We start from the raw sequence: 18388 nt of genomic DNA, 5'->3' as shown, positions 1-18388 counted from the left end.
TCTTTGCAGAACTGATTCAAAAACTGGTGGCAGAGGTAGAGGACAGACAGAATAATGACTTAACAGAGCAAAGAGACATCAAAACTGTGCTCCCTGTCCTGCTCCAGAGAGGTGAGACTGTGACTCTTGGGTACATAACCTTTATCCTGTTATTAGAATGGATACAATTGTCAAAACTCTCTGTAGCCTAACCAGGGTTTTGTTTTTTTTTTTTTTTTTTTTTTTTTTGTACTTTCCTTCTAGGTGCAAAAGAGACTTTGCAACAAGGCAAAATAAATAACATGGTATACTCTTTGTTATAAATGCACAGTTTGTTCTTTCTTTCTTTCACATAATAAAAATAATGATAATGAATGCGTATGTTCTGTCTTGAGGTGGAAGATTTAAAAGCAGTCGTCTTGAAACTCGCAGCAGCTGATAACCTGCGTTCTCAAGGCTATCTACGATCTGAGCAAAACTTACCAAAAAACAATAAGAGAGGTGAGCAATTAAAGTATATAAGCAGACGTTTTCATATATGTAGTGAAAAACAGTTTAGTGAATGTTTTAAAGTACATACAATTATGTAATGCAGATTTTTAAAAATGTCAAAGACAACACATTGGCTTTTTATTTATTTTATTATATTGCATTACAAAATAAACTTTTTGTCCTTCCTTTTACAGCCTGTTTTTGGAAATACTGTGTTACAAACTAGGATTTAATCTGCTCAGATGGACAGAGGACCAGCTTAACACACCTTATGTACAAACATCTAAAATGTATGCTTTTGTTTTTCCCCATAAAGAAAGTCCACCCAGCCGCTGTTTGACATTGTGAATATTGTTTTATATACAGTAATTTAACAGGAATATGAATGTATTTTTTATCATGAATGAAAACTGACCTAGAACTGCAACTATAAAATAAAAAGATACTCTGGGTTAAACAGATCGGTTGTAAGATTTATGTTTTTAAACCAATCTTTCATCAAAGCTCTGGATATGCTTCACGATCACATTAAAAGAGAAAGACAAATGTGTGATGTGTATATTATTAATTTCATTTTTAAGTGAAACCTAAAGAAAGCAGTTTAATCTCTTTCTTAAACAATCCTAATGTCTAACAATGGAGTCTATGTGACTCATACATCCATCACAATAACCCTTAATACAAAACAACCATTACTGCCACATTACTCACTGACTCCAAACTTCTACCTCTACAGTGTTTTCAGCTTATTCTTACGGATGTTTAAAAACACCCTTTCAGCTATACATTACATATAACCGAATACACCCTAATGAATGTAAAATACATACACAAATATGCACAAAAACATTACATATGATATTGCAGTTAAAAGCACAATTCTGTTGACTGTTGCGCTCAAGATCATTTGCAAAGGATCCTAACCTCTAAAACTACCAGAATAAAGCCTCTTTGACAGTAGCAGTCACTCAGAAGGGCTTTGAGATCACAAGCACAATGAAAGTACATTAGCAAACTGTGTGTGGTGTGTTTTTGGCTTCAGCTGTAATAGATTTCCACACCTGTGAACTACAACTATGTAGATGGCTATGCACTTGTATTTACACTATTTCAACAGTTGATCACAATATTGCTTCGTTAATCTGAAGTTCAGTTCCTCATGACCACACTCAGATAGGCTTTCTCGATTTCAATGTCAGCTGGACAGGTCTGGCTGAACTCTTCTCTCTCGTACGCATTCTGCAGGTAACGCCACACTCCCATGAACTGAGGAGGAATCTCGAAACTACAGTACTTTTTGGCAGCAACCTACAAAACCAAAAAAAAACAACAAAAAAAACAGAATAAACACATTTATAAATTGGAAGTAGCTTTATTAGATCACACAGGCCTGTGAATGTATAAACCACAGAGGCGTATCACCTTGATGACGTGCAGCTTTGGTAACAAATTGCAGTCTGCCAGTGTCAAGTGGCTGCCATCAAGGAACTTTCTTTCGGATACGATGACGTTTCGATCCAGCTCATCCTGAAGCGGAGTATTCAGATAGTCATCCAGGCGCTTAAACTCTCTCAATAAGGCTTTTTCGTGGACTGTGGAATCAAACATTAGAGAAAAAAATATTCAAGAGTGATGATAGCCTAAAGTAGGCTATACTATAACCTAATTGTGAATTCACAATGTCATAGATACTCATTTTGTTTTGTTCCATTATGTAGGCCTAAGTGTAATGTAAATTAATCTAATTATGTACCTACATATTTATAATATCATCTGGATTCAGCTTTACTGATACAGCTTTACTGATTACTGTTTACAGATCACCCAGTTTCTATACTGGCAGGTGAGGATTTTCAATGACTCTTTCTGACCCTCAATAACCAGTAGGTGGCGACAAATTGCTGTCCTTTGAGTAATTGAAGCATTGAGTCATTGAACCGATTCATTTCAAACAGCTGATTCATCTTGAAGCGACATACGACTATTTTATTTTGAACGAGTCATTGAATCATTCACTGAACCGATTTATTCAAAACACTGAATCGTGCATGATACAGCAGGAACAAGGCACTTCAGTAATGTCGGTAATAGCTGTGGCCATGGCCGCGGGAAGTGGGGGTGCTGGGGGTGCTGCAGCACCCCCTAGTGACGAGAGGGAGATTAAAAAAAATGTAGGCCTATTAAAATATTTTCCACAATTTATAAATTCCTTATGAATATTTTAGAAAATTATTTTGACACACGTAGGCTATTACGTATATTTTGGATTTTAATTTCATATTTTGAGGCCTAATCAACACAGGTTCGGAAGTTACGTTGTCAACGTCAGGCAGGCAGGTTTGGTCGCCGAGTAACGAGGTTTCCCGCTCGTTCCATGCAGAATACATCCATCTTTGGCAGCAGCTGACTAGTAAATTTACATAGTTTTCGCTGATGCATACCAACACAGACATTCTGAACTCCCTGGACATTCGTCCCCTCATGAGAGACTTTATCTCCACGACCCCAGAGCGCACCTCGACATTTGGACACCTGTAACCAGGGCACCCCGCCTGCATGTAGCTCAGGTAAGATCATTGTGCTTCCGCGCTTGTAACATTTATTTTTTTGGCAACAAGTGTGGGATCAGCTTTGACTAGCCAAGCAATTGTAAGTAGTACACTATAGTATTTTTGTAAGGTGGTGGGGATGGAGATGGAGAGTATTATTTCGTTCGTGTGTTCTTTGCGTAATGGTTGTGGAGAACTGTTAAATAAAGTTTAAATAGTCGGAGATTATTTCCTTGTGGTTTGTGTAAAAAGGTTGGAGATGGAGACAGAAAGCTTTATACTGTGCGTGTGTTCTTTGCGTAATGGATGTGGAGAACTGTTCAATAAACAAATTACTTAAATAGTCAGAGATTATTTCCTTGTGGTGTGCGTAAAAAGATTTTGGAGTTAATAGAGTTGCGTGTGACATAAACGTGCAGTGACTCAAGCCAGCTGCCCAAATCGATTGCATTGTTTTAGCGTTATTGTGAAGTTTGATTAATATTATATTTTGTTGTAATGTTATTTGTGGTATCTAAATAAGTTGCATGTATGTATAGGCTATCTGAAATTGTAATGAAAGTAATTATTTCGTTTTCTTTCGATTATTAAACTATTATTTCTGCTTCTGCTTCAGATTAATAGCGCATTGCGCATATCTGAGAACTGATGTCTGTGTGTTTCAGACCCTGGCTGGCTGAGCACTGAAGTGTATATGACAATAAAGTAGTAAATATCAATGTATTTATTTTTAAAATTTATTTTAAATAGGCCTATAGGCTCATAGGTTTTTTGTCAAAAAAAAAAAAAAAAAAAAAAATTCACAGCACCCCCTCTTCAAAATTACTTCCCGCGGCCCTGGCTGTGGCTGTGTTTGGAACTTGCAATATTGTTTCTAAAATGTAAGTTACTCAATATTAACCTTTTATGTAATGAGCAATTGCATAAAAGCAATATCACACAATAGTGCTGAGCAACTCAAATAAGGTCCTAGAAACGTCTCAAGCAGATTTCGCAATGGTTTTCTCCGCGCTGACCATCAAGCTGGTGACTTGTGGATGAGAATGTGATTCATACTGTCACTATTTGCTACAATACGGACAGTAGACAATAAACTTTCGTAACTAATGTTACTGCACTTTCAGATCCACACATTTTGAATTAGCAAACAGCAACATGACGCTGTGGCTTAATTTTATTTTATTTTTTTCATGTATGACTTGTTTGTGAAATGAGACTTACAAGCATTATTTGGGCTGTTCTTGATGAAAGCGGAGAACTTGGCAAAAATGTCAGCACCGACATCAAAAGACTCTTTGTAGCGGGGGCTGAGATGAGGATAGCTGATAGGATCAGAAAGAGACATATATACTTCATACACCCAAAACATAGACAATCAACAATTATGTGCACAATTATGCTGACGTTAAAATAAAAGTCTCTATTTGCCTTAAGATTGTCTATATACATAATGCTATAGGGTTTTATTAAATTAGTCATAGGCACACTATTAAAAATGTTGGAGTCTGTAGGAAATATTATGCTCATCAATACTGTTTATTTGGCCTAAAATACAGCTATTTGATCATATACTGTAAAACATTCATATTGTTTTTTTTTTTTATGAATAGAACAATTAAATGCATGTTTGCTGAATAAAAGTAGTAATTTCTTTCAGTGCTGAATTTCTAATATCTTTGGAACCATCGATATAAAATAAGTCTATTAGCAAGAAATATTCTGAAGTACTGGGTGGCAAGTCTTTGATGTGGATGTTTTATTACAGCAATGTCAATAAATTAGATAATATTTAAATGAGTGCAGCCATTTGACAGAATAACTCTAGAACAATATGTTTATGGAACTTTTTGTTAAAGTGAAGACGATATGTTTGATATGGCATTTACATGACATGCACATGTACCGGGGAGGGGCGAGGGTGGTCTCCAGGAACTCTTCGATCTTAATGAAGTCGGTCTTCAGTGTGCCATTGTACAAGAGGAAAGGAGGGTTGGTGCCTGGAGCTAAGTCTTTTAGCTCTTCTGGCTTCCTAAACAACACAGGGTGGAGCAAAGCAGAGGGAGTGTAAGCCACGGGGCGCGGACATGGTCAATATGAAGTCATTTATTGTCTTTGAATGAGAACTAAAGTGATTAATGCTGCTTTAAAACAATTTGAAAGTCAATTTAATAACTCAAAGCACATGGATATGGGAGTGTCCAGCTGGTATATGGATGAAAGCTGCATTTGCTTTAAAAGATTTAGTTGGGAACAGTGCAATTGGAAAGTTCTCACTGCCTTGATCATGTTTGTACAATGTACACCGTTCCCATCCCCACCACCAGTGTTATCAAACTCAGTCCGGTGCGGGCCCACAGTTCCTCAGATTTCTCTATTTGTCTACTGAATTCCATTCCATTAGCCTTATCGTCATGTTTCAGAGATATGAAAGCTTCATTTGACACTCACTTCCTCATGTCAACAGTGGTTACCGTGAACCTGACTCCTTTCAGCCAAAGAACCATGAAGAGTCTCTGACAGAAGGGACAGTTCCCCACATTCTCTCCATCATGACCGGCCTTGAGTTGAAAAAAAAAAGATAAATCCATGGTCAGTATCACATAAGCACAGACTAGACCCTTAGTCACATACTCATAGACAGAGAAACACAGACTGTAGATTTCCTTCATGTTCTGTTAAGATTGACCGTACTGTTTTTATGCTTAGAATCCAAGAGACTCATATGTTAAATATTTATAAATGTCTTTACAGTAACTTTTAATCAATGTAATACATCCTGTCTAAATTAAAGTATTAATATCCTTCGGAGAAAAAATTGCTAACCCCAAACTTTTAAACAGTACTTTATACAAGTGATTTGCTTTCTCCACAACTTTCCATGTATCCAGGTATGTTAAACTGTTTTGAGAAAAAAAAAAAAATCTGAAGAAAAACAAAGTTATTGGCAACTACTGGTTTCCAGCTGGGACTTTAACCGGATATTAAGTTTAAAGTCATTTCCTTTAACCCTAAAACACAACACAGTGCAATTCATCATTTAAAATACCAGTAAAAAACGTGTTGAAAAACAATACAGATTTTTTTTGTTTAGAAAGTAGCATAAGGAAGCGATAGAAGCCTGTTTCCATCACTGAATAAAAAATAAAACAAGTTAATTGCTTAGGAATTACGAGTTCATATCCTGCAATTCTGACTTTATAACATACAGTTGTGAGTTCTAAAGTCAAAATTGCAAGTTATAAAGTCAGAATTTGGAGATATAAACTTGCAATTCTTTTTTTCTCAGAATTGCGAGTTCATATCTCACCATTCTGACTTCATGAAACACAACTGTGAGTTATAAAGTCAAAATTGTGTGTTATTAACTCGCAATTGTGAGTTATAGTCAAAATTGTGAGTTATAAAGTCAGAATTTAGAGATATAAACTCGCAATTCTGATTTATTTTCTTGGAATTTATATCTCTCAATTCTGAGTAAAAACAAAATCATAATTGAGAAATACGGACTCTCAATTCTTAGGGGAAAAAAAGAAAATAACTCTGAATTATGACTTTATATCTCAGAATTGTAAGTTATAAAGTCAGAATTGCGAGTTATAAACTTGCAATTCAGAGAAAAATTTGAGAATTGTGAGATGATTACCTTGTTTTATTTTTTATTTAGTGGCGGAAACGGACTTCCATAGAAAACAGCATTTGCATTTACTGTTTACATTTGCATTTGCTGTTTACACAATGTTTCAGACTGCTGTTTTATTTTTTTTAAATGTACGTAAATACAGTCAGTATGTCCTTAAGATATTTTTGACCCCAAGCAGTCTGTTATTATTAATGGATAGCTTTTATTTTTAACTAAATGTGTCCCTCCCGTCAAAAAATAAAATAAAATAGGACATAAATAGCCCATGTATTGTGTGGGTGTGGACGGACAATTCAAGAGCTTGTTCCAAACAGAGGAAAAGCAGGAATTTTCTAGAAGGTGGAGATAACAGATCTGCACAATGCTTCTGTCGCCCATGATGCACATCTTTTCAAGTAAGAACGTAAACAAGTGAATTATAAATAACTGGGTGACCATCTACAAAGCTTTGATGATCTTTAGGATCTAAAAGTCACCACTCATCCATATCCTACTCATTTAGTTCATGAATTGTGTCTAGACTGGTAAAGCATGGTAATGGGATCTACAGTATAGGAAATGTAAGCATGTTTATGGGTGTGACTACATGAGCCAAGAGCCGTCAGTCTTTCTGTGTGTGTGTGTGTGTGTGTGTGTGTTTGTTGATAAGATGACCTCAGTCCTGACTGTATGTCAGATAAAGAGTAGCGTAAGCGAGAACAGTTATATATCAACCATACTATCCAGTCTTCACTATTACATGTGTTAACTGAGTTCACTGTAATGCCCATGTCAACCTCTGATTCATGGTGCCCAAAGGAAAACCTTCCCTTACAGAAAGCACTAATAGAGTGTAAATCCACCATTAATCCAATTTTGCCAGCTGCCTCAAAATGTCACAAGCTATTTTTTATTTTATTTAGTCTATAAGAGTGTGAAGGACTTTTTTCCCCTTGTCAATCAGAAATAAATTATACTGATATCATAAGTGGAAAATAAGAGGCGAGATGTACAGTACATAAACTATTTTATTAGCTACAATCATTCAGTAAAAAGTTAGTATAATTCAGTGAGTTTAACATCATTATTCCAACAATAAGGATTACATAATAACGGACCTAATCACAGTCGACACGTGCTCTGTTGACACGTCCCCACCTCAATGTTCAGATTACTGGATCATTTAAATAGTTGATTATTAAATTCTACTTCTTATTAATACATTATTTTTTATTTTCAAAATATGATTTATTAAATATATTACAGATATATATACAGAAGTTTATTTAATGTTGTTTTATATTGCTATAATAAATATAATTTAAATTTGGAAATTATTTTAATTTGGAATCACAGTATCTGGCCAACTAAAACTAAAGTTTAACAACTGACCTTTATGAAGAGCTCAATTCGTGGTTCTTTATCTGAGTCTTGTCTGAGTGCCATTTTCTTCAGCAGGAAAACGACTTTAGTTAGTCGGGACCTCCTTGAAAAGTATTCCACAAATTACCAGAGAGCTGAAGATGCCCCAAAAGATTGGTAAGCAGCTGTGATGTGTGAAAGTTAGTCAGACTCTTGCTGTTTGTTGTCTCCCTCCGGCTACAGACTTTAAAGTCAGGAGGGAGGGAGGCTATGGGCGTGACCCCAGGATGGGCGTGACCCCAGTTATATAACACTGCTGCCAGAATGTGACAGAGGGCTCTAAAATAACTTTTCATTTTATCCAACATGCATTTACACTCGCGGTGTTATCTCTGAAGTGAAGCAAGGACCTGTGTAGACTATTAACACTTAACACAGATTTGAAAGTGAGAAACTGAAAATCGTTACATTTGCCAAGTATGGTAACCCATACTCGAAATTGGTGCTCTGTATTTAACCCATCCAAGTGCATTTATTTTTTAGTCTATAAGATGTGTGTAGCTGACCTATTACTAACATTCATCCCTCCCATATGTTCAATCACAATGTGTTTCTTTCAGCATTGTAATACACTCAAAAAAATGATTTTTGCTCTTTGTTCAATTTAATTAATTAAAATGAGCACATACAACATAACTCTTTGTAAAAATGGTGTCAACTTAATTATATTTAACAGAAACAATGTAATTTTCAAAAAATTAGGTTTACAAATTTTTTTTTAATTGAGTCAACAAGAATATTTTTTGTTCGTCTTAACCGGATGCACGTCACCAACGGAAACGGATGTAGATGGATTGCTCAGCAGCGAACATGCGAGTTGGGTAAGTGGCCTTTTTTTCTTATCTATCACCGTCCATCTAATTTTATTTATTTAACAAACTAATTAAAATATGCTTTCTTAATATCTTGTTGCATACCATAAAGTTATTTTTCTATAAGCACTGTATGAATATAGCTCTTAAGTGTGTCGTTTGTAGCTGATGTTAGGTTTCTGTATTCAGCACGTGGTGCAGACTTTCTTTTTTTACTAAAAGTATCAAATAACGTTAAAATGAAGAATCGCGGAACAAGAGAGAACAGAAAACCCTTCAGTACCATGAATTAATGTAAAAAACCAGGGCCATAAGACACGCCCGATAAGTAGAAATGGCCAAATTGTCCCCTAGGATTTTAAATTCTTACTCTGCATTCAGCTGTTGTTAGGGTGACAAAGTTTCAAATGTATATTTTAGGTCTTCCTCGTCTTTATTTAATTTATTGCTCGTCATTGTTAAAACGATTGAGATGCCAATCAAAGCGCACAGCAGCCAATCAAAGGCTTTAGATTAGTCACGCTTGTTAAAGTCACGTGCTCGTGACTGAATTCACCGCGTTCACGGAGTCTCTCGTCTTAAACAACAAATAGTGTTTTAGCGACGTAAGTATTACATTTCGCTGCTTCAGTAATTGTAAGTGGAGTTTTTGCATTTCTTCTGCTAGCTAGATTATGGTCATGGACCGACATTATGTCTGTGTAGTCAGCTAATAACGTTTTGTTTCTCCAAGCGCTTGTATGTGTAAGTTAATGTTATTCTGTTACTTGCGATTAATATATCAAGAGGAATAATCGAAAATGATTTCTGTCATAAATAAGTTGTCACCCTGACCGTGTACTAAATATTTTGTTTTCTTTGTAGCATTTTAACCTTTTTTGTCTTTGCTGAATTGCCCATAAACAAGACCTCTGTAACTTATGTCTTCAGATAAATGATGAATTTCATCGGATCACAACCCTTCCTTTACACTCCAAAATTCATGTTCAAACTGGATCTGTTCTCTGATGATCTGCTAAAAGTGTTTACCAAAAAGGGTGGAGTGTTTAGAAAAAAGATTCAAGATGTGATGCTGCCAATGTCTCAGGTAGTATTTTTATTTTATTTATTTTCAGTTTTTTTTTATATATTGCTTTTTAATACAAGCTATTGATATAGTGCTCTGTAATGCATAATGGCTCAGAGATGTGTATTGGAGGGTGTCATGTATGAATATCAGAAACTTGAAAAAATGTTTTGTCTGTTTTCTTACAATGCCACCATGGAGACCAAGCAAGAGTGCATTCTCAAGGGGCTATGCATCTACCTGAATGAAGATGGATATGATGGAGTATTTGGTGAGTTCTTTTTCGTTACAAACAGTTATCACAAGTAATAACAAACTTGACCTTGCAAAAGATGTGACATGAACTGCGCCTAATTTTTTCAATTTAAAAGCAGAGACACTTTCTTATATATATATATATATATATATATATATATATATATATATATATATACACACACACATACATTTGTATGTTTAAATATCAAAAGACATTCCCCATAAAAGCTGCTGATGGGTAAAGAGTTAATGTACATTTTTTAATTTTAAAATATTGAGTAAATTGTAAAGCTCAGATATGAATTAAATGACTGATGTTAACTTCTCTTTAAACCTTTGTACTCCACACAGCCACTGGTTTAGGTTTACGTGATATCATCCTGTTTGATAAGCACAGTTCTTGATAGTCAATTCGATTCACCTTTATTTAAATCGCACTCTACACAATACACATTGTCAAAGCAGCATAATTAAACAGGAAAATAGTTTGTCGGTAATGCAAGAGGACAATAACAAACAGACAGTTTTTGTTTTGTTTTTTAAGAAAAAGTCAGTTCATTGATTATTCAGTGATGTCATCATCCAGTTCAACTCTCTTCCAATAGTGTCTATGCAACCAGTCAAGCATCCCCATTCGCCAAAGGTGGCAGTGGCAAGGAACCAAAACTTAAAGGGATGGTTCACTTTCAGATTAAATTTTGGTATGTTTTAGCTTACCTCAAGGACTTCCAAGATGTAGGTGTCTTTGTTTCCACAGTATTTCCCATTTTTATATTTTTAGGTCAAACTGTTCTTGTCTGTGACTAATATAATGGAGGTCTATGGTCACCACCTCAAAGAGCATAAACAGAGAAGTCCAAATTAAACAATTCCCCACCGTAAGTACACATTGATGACCGAAGACACGAAACGAGCAGTTTGTGTAAGAAAACAAACAGTATTTATATCGTTTTTACCTTTTGTACACAACCACGTCCAACTGATGTGAGGGCGCGAGTGCTTCCTGTTGTGTGACGTGTGCGCACTCTGGCTTAGTCTGCGCAAGCACGGAAAGCACACTCATTGTTTACGCTTACTGTTTATGGTTTACACAGAGATTTCCTTACACTGTGAAGATTTAAACACATTTATACGTACAGGAAATTGCAATGGAAGATGATTTCAATACATCAACAGACAACGTTGAATTTGTCACAGCCATATTTGAACCAGAATACACAGATAAAGTACTCAGGAGCAATCATGGAAGCATCCGCTACGGCAGCACGTCTTCAAGCCTCAGAGACCGAGATCTCTTAAAAAATGGTGGTGTTTTAGTAGCAAGTGTTGAGAGATGCCAACAGAAGTGGACAAGGACATTGACAGTATTGCATCACACACCTGCCTGACTGATGATACTTGGTTTTCTTCGCTGTTGAGCTGCAGCGTTTTGCACATTGTGTTTAGTTTGCCACGTATAAACTGGAGGCGACGTCCAATGCCAGAGGGACCCAATGGCACACTGTCAATAGAGTGAGTAATGTGTTGTTTATTATAATTGCAACGATTATAGGGTGCATAATAAACACATTAATAATTACAGTTACTGCATTATATTTCAGACAATGCAGATTGGTGGTGTATTGTGTGGTAAACCGTAAACAAGTGATGTACACGCGCGATAGATTGCTTCCGGCGCTTTCCGCGCTTGCGCAGACTAAGCCAGAGCGCGCGCACGTCACGTCAGGAAGCATTCGTGCACTCAGATCAGTTGGACGTGGTTGTGTACAGGAGACAAAACCAAAATAAATAGTTCATTTTCTTACACAAACCGTTTGTTTCATGTCTTAGGTCATCAATGTGTACTTACGGTGGGGAATTGTTTAATTTGGACTTCTCTGTTTATGCTCTTTGAGGTGGTGACCTTAGACCTCCATTATATGAGTCACAGACAAGAACAGTTTGACCTAAAAATATCAAAATGTAAACTACTATGGAAACAAAAAACACCTACATCTTGGATGCCCTTGAGGTAAGCTAAAACATACCTAAATATAATTTGAAAGTGAACTATCCCTTTAATTAGTGACAGAAATGGAAAATAAACTTTGGGAGAAACTTTACTTAATCTGGGTGCCAGTTCTCCTCTGGCCTGATGAAAACAACAGTTTAATTCCAGGCTTCATGGGGAAGTTGTGGCCTAATGGTTAGAGAGGCGTACTTGCAATCTAAGCATTGTGAGTTCGAGTCTCGGGCCGGCAGGAATTGTGGGTGGGGGGAGTGCATGTACAGTTCTCTCTCCACCTTCAATACCACGACTTAGATGCCCTTGAGCAAGGCTCTGAACCCCCAACTGCTCCCCGGGCGCCGCACCATAAATGATGAACACTGCTCCGGGTGTGTGTGTGTGTGTGTGTGTGTTCACTGCTGTCTGTGTGCACCTTGGATGGGTTAAAAGCAGAGCACGAATTCTGAGTATGGGTCACCATACTTGGCCGTATGTCACGTCACACTTAAAAAAAATAGATAAATAAATAAATAAATAAATAAATATATATATATATATATATATATATATATATATATATATATATATATATACCTTTAACATACAAAGTAATTACATTCCGTTTGTTCAGTAATTTATATATTTTACAGTGCGCTCGTTTAGGTTAATGGCATTGCATCCATGTATGTTGGTTTGAAAATAAAGTGACTAATGATTTTATAGATGAAATTAAAGTACACAAACCTGTATTTTGGCAAAGATTTGCACCAATTTGGTGGTGCCAAGGACTGCGCTGTTCTTAAGAAAATTGAAAAAAAAGCTTGTACTCAGTAACTCAGTGCTGTCAGCAGTTGTTTTAATTGTGCCCAATTTTGGTTAAAGATAAGTAATATTGATTTGAAATAAGTATCGGTAGCATTTTATAATAATGGTCCATTAGTTAACTGCATTAGTTAACATGATCTAAGCAAGAACAATCCTTCTACAGCATTTATGAATCTTAGTTGATGTTAATTTCAACATTTACTAATGCATTATTCAAATCAAAAGTTGTGCTTGTTAACATTAGTTAATACACTGTGAATTACCATGAACTAACAATGAATAACTGTATTTTCATTAAGATTAACAAAGATGAATAAATACAGTAATGTATTGTTCATGTTACTTACTGAATTAACTAACATTAACTAATGGACATCATTCTAAAGTGTTACCGAAGTATCAATGGCTCTTGAGAATATCTGGTATTTTATAAATGTAATTTGTTAATGTCATCTAAATTAATTAAAAATTTTGAACAGTCACTGAGTGATAGAGATTTTAAGGAAGCATAGTTATTCATTGTTGTGATATTGACAAAGGCACTGTATTATTTTACATTATAAAGTGGAACACAGTCTGCCAAAGGTGTTGAGTTGGGTTGTGATCTGGTGACCGAACGCAATAGCATTGTTTTTAGATGGCTCGTGACTGTATGAATGTGCTGTGGAAGTAGAGTTGTTCACTAAAAATAACTTTTTTTTTTTTTTTTTCAAAGGATGATGACCCTGCAAGAACCGAAGCGGACATAAAGAAGACCTTTTAGGGATTCTGTGATGTAAAGCATGAATTTGCTGATGCAACAGAAGACCCTGAAGATATCTGCATTGTGCTGGAAGATGTGGAGGTGCTTTCTGGTTTAGGTAATGTAGCATTGGCTGCAGCCATGCTACTTGGACTAATATACTCTTTAAATCTTACTCATCCACAGGAGATCCATTACACTTTTAAGGTGCTCCAAAAATGATTCTCGAGCTGAACTTGTGTATATTGTCTGCCAAAGCACAGGCGCAGAAAACAAAACTCTTCACTTAGGTGTGCTGTGTTTGAGGATCCCTTTGTGAATGCTGTGTTTTATTTCCTTGTATGCTCATGTGATTTTGTTGTATCTGAATTTTTGCACGATGAGCAGAGGTGATTACGTCTCTCAATCACATTTAATATCATGTTTAAGAAAACAAAATAAAATAACATTTTGTTATATTCTTATATGCTCATGTTTTATTTGCATTGTCTTTTTTTTACTTAATGAGCATGTTTAATTGCCATATTTGCAGTTTTAAGCAAGAAGACACTCAAGGTTAAATGTGCTCATGTTTTAAATAAAGGTTTTTACTAAGTGGATTGACTTTTAACATATTGACTTTCTTCACAGTAGATTATAGGTATACAGTAAAAAGGTTTTAATGTAATAGAACACAATTATTTCACTTTCATTTGGAAGTAACTAGAGTCAAGTTAGATAAGTGTAATGATTTAAATTGTTTCTAGTATGCAGTACAAAAATGTTTGTAGTTGACATTGCATTGTTAGATATAGTAGACATGACCAAATTGAATGTAGTTAACATGGCATTATTTTATATAGTAGGCATGACAAAATTCAGAGTAGTTAACCTGACACAACTTTCTCTATTAGGCATGGCTAAACTTTATCTAGTAGAATGGACCAATTTTCTTCTTGTTGTCTTGACTAAAATAATTTAAGTTTACACAACAAGATTACAACAAATAATTTCAAACTAATTCGATATTGTTTGGAAAATGTAATTCAATTTCGTGGAAAAGTTTACTCAAATTTTTTTAAGTTCATTCAACAACTTTTTTTTTTGAGTGTGTAGTGGCTGTTTATTATAAATCAGTTGAGCCACTTTAACTTTCACTTTAAAGAAAGCGTATAATGGCTTTCAGATTTCAGACCACAGAGCGATCACACAATCTCTTCTCTGTGTTTGAAAGATTCAGTTCATTTGATTCTGTTTCTGACTCAGTCTTCATTATCTTCTTTGGAATTTTTCTAACTTCCAGTAACCCCTGGTTAAACTTTCAAAAACAACCAGATTTCACTTTTGAAATCAGTTGAGACACAGGAGAACATGTGGCAAGTGTCAACTCAAAATGTAAGCTACATTCCTTGGGGAACATTCGGGGAAGTCACATGTTTATATATAAAAATGTAGTTGGCATGGTAAAGTTAGTCTTCAGTATGTATAGTTTATATAAAACAACAGAAGTCTATTGCTAAGATACACACAGTTGTGTGCTGATGGACAAATGAGGGTGTGGGTATGTGATCACTCTCAAGGGATTGTTTGTTTTTTTTAAACATATAGGTAGTTCCCCTCGTTCCCTGTGCAGTCCTCTTGAGTCACAGATGCGGTTTGAGTCAGAGGAAACAATTCTGTCATCTTATGGCTTGCCCTTAACTGCGCATATTAATATAGAACACTCAGAATAACTTGCACAATAAAATCCATCTCATATACCAACTGACTGAAAAATCATCTTAATTATAGTGACAATGTCATTCTTAAAAATGGTTTCAACCTCTGAAAAAAACACTAATGGGAAAGAGTTTCATTTCCTCATTTAGCACACAGATGTTATATTAGGGGTACTGTATATATTACATCATTTTGGGGAATTCACACTAGTTTAACTATTTTATGAAAAAAAACTTCGAGAAAGCAAGGAGGCCTTTCTTCTTTCTTCACAAAGACTTCACAAAAGTGGACCATTTTAAAGGGACGGTCATTGTAAGAGCGGACACAACATTTGTGAGGCTTCTGATATTATTCGCTTCCAGTTATTTTTAGCTGTACAAAACAGCTTGTTATGCTGCTTTACATTGCTAACTTGTATTTCTTATCATATTATTTGTATGCATTATTTTAATTGTAAACACATTGGTTTGTAGTGCTAACCTTTGTCATCAGTATTATTCTAGTTATTTACCTAGTTATTTTTTTATTTTAATTATTTATTTCATATGGACATAGCAATAACATTGGACCAACCAGATTCATTGTTTAAAGTGTTATAGCACATGTGTTAATTTTCAACACCTGTCTATAGGGACTTTTCCCTATGGTTACTAATTAGTTACTAATGAATCAGAACAAAAAAGCTTACTCCTATGTTAAGTAAGCTAAAATAAGATAAATAAACAACATAGTGTACATCTAACTGACTATATTAATGATGAAGCTTGTCAGCCCATGATCCCTATAGAAAAAAATATATATGGAAGAAATGTCAACTCTGACGTTTGGCTATATATCCTTTTTCTGTTCCACTGTAGAAAGAAATTTTTTTTTCAAAACACCACAGATGAGTAAATTATGTCATTTCTTTAATGTTGAGGTGAACTCTTTAAAAGTTTAAAGAGGCTGGTGATAATACTGTACTGTTTATATAAAAACCAAGACCCTGACATGGAAACTCCTAACAAATTCTGGAAATTAAGTAAGTTCCATTTTGGCCAGCAGAGGAAATGAGCCGTGCCAGTTTACTCAGTGTACTCCCTCCTCCTGGAGCCAACAGGATACTATAAGTTACAGATCTGAGCTATGAGCTGTTAAGTCCATGCTAGCTAACTTCTCATTCCTGTTATACTGCAGCACCGCAAAGAATATACCACCAAACAAGAAATCACTATGGAGATGATGAGCTGTAATGATGCAAGAATAAGTTTCTAATCTGATGTTACTGTTGCAATCACTAAGCAAGCATGTCAAAGGTCAGCACCTTATTAAATCAGCAATCAATTCACAAACATTCCTATCAGGCTCCAGACCAGTCTCATAAGTGGGGGTTGAATACTCTGGGAGGTTGTTTGTATTGTCAAATTGCTGAGAAAGCTAAGACACAGCATACAGAGAGTCCTACACATTTTGTGTCTTCTGCTGAATAGGGAGCACATGTTCAGATAACGTACTTATAAAGACAGCAGACTGACTCAAGACTTATTTCCAGCTATGTGTATTTAGTTGCTATGGTGGCAAAGTTGCTTTTTCTAGTGTTTCTATAATACGGAAATGTGACGCACTCACTAACCACTGACATCTCTTCTGTAGGCTGAGAGAGGAAGCACTTATCCTCAGATGATAGCCTATCTACAGGACATCCAGCAGCTGGGAACACACAGTGGGAAAATCCTTGCTTTATCTCTCGAAACAGGACCCCAAATGTTGATCATGAGAGCAAAGGAAACTAAATACTCACGCATCATTTCTTGGTTTGAGTTTTTTTTCTTGGGGAGAAATCTGATTTAATGGATGATAGAAATGCAAAAATAAATAAATAAATGCTAAACACTAAATCTAAACCTCTTAAGATTTTGTTTTTGAAAGACATCTTTTCAATAAGACGATATTACTGATTATACTCTAATTTTGATGCTATTTGATCAAAAATACAGTAATATTGTAAAAATATTGGGGAAGTCGTGGCCTAGTGGTTAGAGTGTTTAACTCCTAACCCTAGGGTTGTGGGTTTGAGATTCGGGCCGGCAATACCATGACTGAGGATCCCTTGAGCAAGGCACTGAACCTCCAACTGCTCCCCAGGCGCTGCAGCATAAATGGCTGCCCCCTGCTCCGGGTGTGTGTTCACGTTGTGTGTGTGTTCAGTGCTGTGTGTATTCACGGTGTGTGTGTGTGCACTTTGGATGGATTAAATGCAGGGCATGAATTATGAGTATGGGTCACCATACTTGGCTGTACGTCACTTTCACTTTCATTTTACAATTTAAGATAACTTATTAATACATTTTACAATAGAATTTATTCCTCTGTTGCCAAAGCAAAAATTTTCAACATCACTCATTTTATTTAAAAAGAAATAATTTGTACTTTGTCACTTTTGATCGTATGCATCCTTGATGATAAATATCTATTTAATTCATACACAAATAAAATATCTTATCTTATATAGATTTTTCTTACCCTAGCAGCAAATGTTTTTTTTTTTGTCTTGTTTGAAGTATATAGTTTTATTATGATATATGCCTAAAACAAGAAAATTAAGTCAAACTTTAGATTAGATTATATTTATTACTAAATATTAGTAACATATTTTGAATTATTTATCATATAAATGTGTATTTTATTATTAAATGCATTTTAAAATATACAGTATTAAAACATTTGAGGTCAATGTATATGACACAGATCTTAATATCTTACACTAATGTCCTTTTCAGATTAAGGTTAATTTAATATTTTGACTTTTAAATAATACTAGAATTCTGATTTAGACTGATCAGTATTACTGAACACTAATCTGTGCTGTACGTTTGAATGGGGAAAAAAAATATTATCATCAGTGTAAAAATCAGGGTTGCTTATTAAAAACAGACATGTGAACTCTGTCTTTGATAAAT

The 18388-nt window shown here is 35.2% G+C and overlaps 1 protein-coding gene and 1 long non-coding RNA gene across 2 annotated transcripts; one reads left to right on the top strand and one right to left on the bottom strand.

Moving 5' to 3' along the window:
• Positions 1 to 601: 601 nt before the first annotated feature.
• clic2 (chloride intracellular channel 2) lies at positions 602 to 8230 on the bottom strand. Its single transcript, XM_052574763.1, has 6 exons — positions 8032 to 8230; positions 5469 to 5578; positions 4924 to 5049; positions 4242 to 4342; positions 1894 to 2063; positions 602 to 1779 (listed from the first exon to the last, which is right to left on the bottom strand). The coding sequence occupies exons 1-6, from the start codon at positions 8083 to 8085 to the stop codon at positions 1621 to 1623; spliced, it is 720 nt and encodes a 239-aa protein (XP_052430723.1). The 5' UTR covers positions 8086 to 8230; the 3' UTR covers positions 602 to 1620.
• Positions 8231 to 9377: 1147 nt separating this feature from the next.
• Positions 9378 to 14217, top strand: LOC127971755 (uncharacterized). The gene is made up of 3 exons (XR_008156908.1): positions 9378 to 9960; positions 10141 to 10210; positions 13725 to 14217. It is a non-coding gene; the product is annotated as an uncharacterized LOC127971755 (long non-coding RNA).
• Positions 14218 to 18388: the final 4171 nt, after the last annotated feature.

Source organism: Carassius gibelio, chromosome B14 (assembly GCF_023724105.1).
Source record: "Carassius gibelio isolate Cgi1373 ecotype wild population from Czech Republic chromosome B14, carGib1.2-hapl.c, whole genome shotgun sequence".
Taxonomy (NCBI): Eukaryota; Metazoa; Chordata; class Actinopteri; order Cypriniformes; family Cyprinidae; genus Carassius; species Carassius gibelio.
This window is presented reverse-complemented; position numbering and strand designations above follow the sequence as displayed.

Coding starts and splice junctions, on each gene's coding strand:
- clic2 (XM_052574763.1), bottom strand. CDS start 8,085: ATGGCACTCAGACAAGACTCAGATAAAGAACCACGAATTGAGCTCTTC. Junction 5,050..5,468: donor ACCACTGTTGACATGAGGAA/GTGAGTGTCAAA, acceptor TGTGTTGTTTAG/GAAGCCAGAAGAGCTAAAAG. Junction 4,343..4,923: donor ACCACCCTCGCCCCTCCCCG/GTACATGTGCAT, acceptor TGATCCTATCAG/CTATCCTCATCTCAGCCCCC.